At 44.0% G+C, this 5752-nt stretch overlaps 1 protein-coding gene across 3 annotated transcripts in view; it reads left to right on the plus strand.

Annotated features, from left to right (window-relative positions):
- The first annotated feature begins 1580 nt into the window (after positions 1–1580).
- LOC123761757 (POU domain protein 2) overlaps positions 1581–5752 on the plus strand; it is a 106204-nt gene continuing 102032 nt past the window's right edge. For all 3 annotated transcript variants that reach the window (XM_069330636.1, XM_045747929.2, XM_069330637.1), the window contains exon 1: positions 1581–1971. In XM_069330636.1, coding sequence (XP_069186737.1) covers positions 1923–1971 — 49 coding nt within the window. In that variant the 5' untranslated portion in view covers positions 1581–1922. The remainder of the gene's footprint in view (positions 1972–5752) is intronic.

Genomic DNA, 5752 nt, shown 5'->3' on the forward strand with positions numbered 1-5752 from the left:
GTGTGTATCCTCATGTGTCACCTGTGTGTATCCTCATGTGTCACCTGTGTGTATCCTCATGTGTTACCTGTGTGTATCCTCATGTGTCACCCGCATGTGTATCATCATGTGTCACCCGTGTGTATCATTATGTGTCATGGTACAAGATGAATAGGGAAACTCTTCTTTCCTGAATATCATTCACACAAATCATGAATAGGATGAGTTCTGATGATCCCGTGGACCTCTGCTGCTGATGGTGATTCACCTAGTTGTGCTTGCGGGGGTTGAGCTCTGTTCTTTCGGCCCGCCTCTCAACTGTCAATCAATCAACTGTTACTAACTACTATTTTTTTCACACCCACACACTCCCTCAGGAAGCAGCTCCGTAACAGCTGTCTAACTCCCAGGTACCTATTTACTGCTAGGTAACAGGGCCATCAGGGTGAAAGAAACTCTGTGCCTATTTGTCTCTGTCGGCGCCGGGAATCGAACCCGGGCCCTGGGATTACGAGTCCCAAGCGCTGTTCATTCAACCACGGCTCAACGTGTGGTACCCGCCCTGTGTGTGGTAGTGTGTGTGTGTGTGTGTGTGTGTGTGTGTGTGTGTGTGTGTGTGTGTGTGTGTGTGTGTGTGTGTGTGTGTGTGTGTGTGTGTACTCACCTATTTGTGCTTGCGGGGGGTTGAGCTTTGGCTCTTTGGTCCCGCCTCTCAACTGTCAATCAACTGGTGTACAGATTCCTGAGCCTACTGGGCTCTATCATATCTACATTTGAAACTGTGTATGGAGTCAGCCTCCACCACATCACTGCCTAATGCATTCCATCCGTGTGTGTGTATGTGTAGTAGTGTGCGTGTGTGTGTGTGTATGTGTAGTAGTGTGCGTGTGTGTGTTTGTTTGTATAACTATTACATTGTGGAACTGATACTTTGATGCCAGATAGGGCGTGGTATTATTTTGTATGGTAGGCCTAATGTATGGTGGCGGTGACGTCAGTGTAAGAACAGTGTGGTGTATGATCCAGTTTGTTATAGTGTATGGTTTTGTTGTATAGTGACATTAATATGTGGTGTCATTACACCCTGTGTATGGTGTATGGCCGTGTGGTACCCTATGTTGGCATTGGGTACCCCCATTACCCAATGGTGATAATAGGGTACCACTGTGGTGGCACTAGGCTGTGATGTATGGCCCGCGCTGTGGTCCATAATACACACACACACACACACGGTGGCCTGAAGATGTAATAACGGCACTGGTTTTTAAAACACTTTCCTACCGTCAACCGTTGGTAGAGTTGGCATTATTAGCGCTACTACAATGGTAGATAATGTGTGGGTGTGTGAGTGTGTATGCGGGTGGAGGAGCGCGAGGTGCGCACGTCCGCCGCGGGTGCCGGCCGGGCTCTGAATATGCACCCGCCGCCCACTATCACAACTCTTTAAAATGATAATCAGGTCCGCTGTAATTTGTGGGCGGAGCCGCACGCGGAGCGATGATTGGTGAAGACGTGCGGGGTGGGCGGAGCCCTGTGGCGGTGGGCGGAGTCGGCCGGGAGCTGCGGGCGGCCGGGCCTCAGCCGCCAGTTCTTAGGGAGACGCCATCCCTTGTGGACGCTGCGTGTAGACTTTAAAAGCTCCAGAAAGCACGCACGCACACACACACACACGCAAAAAACACACCCGGTGCTCTCACACGCTGTCAGTGCTATAACGAAGTGCTCGCATGCTCCAGAGTCACGACTAACAATATCGTTGCGGCCACGACAAGTCGCTGGTGCTCCCCCCAGAGAGTGTTCGGTGCCGGAGGAGGGTGGTTGGTGGTGCATTGTGTCAATCATAGCAGACGAAGGGCGCCGCCCCAGTGACCTGAGTGTTGGGGTGCTGATGTTATGACGTCAGCGAGGTCAACGGAGAGCAGAGGAGGGTCAGCACAGTGAAGATGGCTCTCATTATGTGGCCCCGTAACGTGGACAGTAGCCAGCTGACAGGTAGGCGGATCCAATCTACGGGACGGGCACGCGCCCTTTGGCGTCGGCTTGTACTTCCTCACACCTTAGTGCCTCATTATTCCTTCTCCCCTCATTCTCAGTTCCTCGTAAGTGAAGTGTTTGGCCTGTCGAGGCAAAGACGGTGGTGGTTGGGTCGTCTTGGGGAGCGATGTCTTGGGTCTGAGGTCAGTACCGCGTGGCGAGGCTCTGAGACCCTTGAGGTTATCTGGAGACATAATTGTGTTGGAAATGGTTGCTGTTAAACGTGTTAACTGTTATTGTTCCTGAGTTGTGACTGTTATTGTTTCCCCTGTTAAGAGTTATCTTGGATCGTCGTGGGTGTTTGAGAGTATTTTTGGATGTTATGAACATTCTCTAAGTTTTCTTATGTGCTGACATACAGTGCACAAATGCTACTGTATCAGGCAAATACTGAATATAAATGGTATTGTATCAGGAACAAATTGTGAATAATTATAAACTGATTACGATAACTAGAAACGTTTTAATGACGTAAATACTATAATTATATACGAGACATACTTAGAAAAAATTAAAAAAAACATCAATATTCATCAAGTTCAGAAAAGCATTTGTAATTATTTAAAGTCCATGGACTCTTAGCCAGCATGACAACTGACTTACTTAGGATATACTGTACTGGTACACGGTGCAGAAGGAGACATCAGAAGGAGACACAGCACAACCTCAAGGGGCTTGAGGTTGTGCTGTGTCTTGGCAACTCATTACCCCTGCCAAGATTAAAAAGATAAATGCCACTTAAGATTAGTTGAAAGGGAAGCACAAATATGGTTCATACTTCAATAATTGCCGACGAGGTTCACCATGAACGACTTTTACGTTTTAATAATTAAAGTTTTTGAGCCGAAATGAAATATTTTTTGGGGGGGGAATATTTGTAGGTTCTTTACGATTTGTGCATTTATAATTTGAGCGCTGGAACAATTTCAGTTTTTCCTGGTTGACTTTGTGGTCAGTCATCATGTCTGCCAAACGCCAGGTGACGTCCCTGGCAGCGCGACACTCCTCAAGACGTTTAACAATGCTTAAGTTATGTCTTGAGTGAAGTTCAAGGGACTTGTTGCAGAGATTCAATACCTTAATACCTGTGCCATTGTGTTACAGAGATTAAATACCTTAATACTTGTGCCATTGTGCCGTAATACATCAATTAATATACTGTATTATATTAATATAGGTCATTTTAATATTTATATATATATATATATATATATATATATATATATATATATATATATATATATATATATATATATATATATATATACTGTATTAGCTTAAAAGAGATTTCCAGTTTGCGGTGTAGTTGGCATATAGAAAAACGAATTATCATATTCTGTAATATATTCTGAAGGAAATGACATTTGCAGAGGTATTTTTTTAATAGCTAAACGGTGACCCCTGTTAACCTAGCAATGAAGGGGTGTTAGTGGGGTGTGGACGTGGCATCCTGTGGGGATTGGTCTTCGGGTGTGGCATCCTGTGGGATTGTCGTTGGGGATGGAAGTATTTGGGATGGTCCTGTATGGGTTAACAACCCCTGAAATGGTGTACGGATGTGGGATGATCTATGGGGGATTGGAATTGTGCTTGGTGATCTGTGGGGTGGTGGCATCATGTGTAGTGGTCTGTGAGGTGGCCTTACAATCTTGTAGAATGGTCTTTGGGAGGCTGGCATTCTTGTGTATGGTCTGTGGGTGGGATGATATCTTGGTGTAAGATCTGTTAATATATGACATCGTGATGTAAAAGGTTTGTGGGTGGGTGACATCATGGTGTATAGTCTGTGAATGGGTGACATCTAATGTAAGGTATGTGGGTGGATGGCTTCCTGGCGTGTGGTCAGTGAGTGGGTGACATCTTTCTGTATGGTCTGTGGGTAGGGGGGAGGGGTAGGTGGCATCTTGATGTATGGTGTGTGGGGCGGGTGACATCCTGGTGTGAGGTCTGTGAAGCCAACAATGATTCTGAAGTCTTCAGTCTTTTAAAAAGTACTCACAGGAAAAGGAAGTTGCATAGCCTAGGCTACCGAATCATTGTCATTAGGTCTCGTCTTAAATTAAGATATTTAAGCAAATATATATTTAAAATGTTACATTTAAATAAGCAAACCAATAGTGTCGGGTTCCAAAAAAAATTATATATTTTCCAGTAATTACACTAGGCTCATAGCTAATTAACATCATCTTTATTCCCATAAATGCAACTATCGAAATTTAAAGACTGTCATTGGGATAGAAGTTATTAGTTTTTTTTTCAGATGGGTCAATTTCAGTCGACTATGGCGTATGTAGGTATTATTAACGGGGGGGTTTAATTCGGATCAATATATGTTACGGCCAGAGATGTTAGCCTAATAATGGGGTTAACTGGTAATAGCGGATGCCCGGTGTGGGGCTGTAATTTTTTTTCCCGTATGTATTTTTCCGGTACTTAGTAACAGGCAGCCACTAATTTGCAGTTTGTGTCCGACTGCATTTAACATGCACACTTTAAATCGTCGTAAAAGAAATAACTGGTAGAATAAATAGTTGAGGGCATTTTGTTGTTCTGAGGCTATTTCCTGACCACTGAGATGATTGAGCAGTTTTGCGTAATTAAAACAATAGGGTGAATCATTCTTTTCAAAATGTGAGGAGTTCTTTATAGCGATCGGCTTGATGCCTTCTTTTTCATAATTGCTTACTTCTTTTTAACAAGCACATTCACGCATGTTATTGTCGTTTATGTTAATTTACGTTATTTAAATAGCAAAATTATCTATTTAGGTACAAATCCTCACTTACCAAAAAATGAGCGATTCCAGCAAACTTTATTCTTCCAAGTCTATTAGATTTTTAGCCTCGGATTATTTGCAATAGATTGTGTTGCCGTTGTGTGTTCAAGGGATCGCATTACCCTGGTCGGTACTTAGTTATTAATTTACACCCTCGAAGCCTAACATTATCCACCCAGCTGCTGGTGTTATGTCGCTCCTCACACCCAAATTGACTTACCCAACCCAGAATTGACCTCCGGGTGAAGGGAACCCTAACTCCAGCTCTCACACACGTTCGTCTTCCCGGGAGCCGGCTAGGCTGTTAACTTTTACCACTCCTGCCTCACCTTGAATCGGTCTTACTGGTTTAAACGTCTTCATTTCTTAATCTGGGCGTTGCTCTTCATTCTCTCTCTTTTTTTTTTGTTAACCATCCTGCTGGCCTCACACTTCATTTGTTTAAGTGTTAGACAATATAGCGACAGCCTTACTGAATGAAGTCAGCGCTAATCTGTGACTGTTTTTACGGCTTTTATGCTCCAAGTGTGGTCGAGGCTCCATGCTCTTTATAATCCTAGTTTTTTTTTGTTTAAAAAAAATATTGTCGCATCGTTATCGCCTTGGTAGAGTGGTAACCCAAGTGGTCAGCCAACTTCATGTTCGTCCGCTCTACAACCGTCTACTCAAGTTCAAGTTCAAGTATGTTTATTGAGACAAGAAAGAAATACATCTCAAAGGGATAGAGTAGCTTAGGCTATTTCTACCCCCCTATCTACCGTCTACTCTTTTAGTTCTTGCTTTTCAGTGGTCACGGTACTCAATCTCCTACACAGTGGTCATCTTGCTCTAAGGTACTCGATGGTCTCTTCCTCTACAGTGGTCACTCTTCTCCACGGTACTCAAACTCCTCCTTCTCCACAGTGGTCACCCTTCTAAGCACTATCTTTTTCAGTCATACTGCACAGTGATAGCTCTACTCCT

Source organism: Procambarus clarkii, chromosome 24 (genome assembly GCF_040958095.1).
Source record: "Procambarus clarkii isolate CNS0578487 chromosome 24, FALCON_Pclarkii_2.0, whole genome shotgun sequence".
Taxonomy (NCBI): Eukaryota; Metazoa; Arthropoda; class Malacostraca; order Decapoda; family Cambaridae; genus Procambarus; species Procambarus clarkii.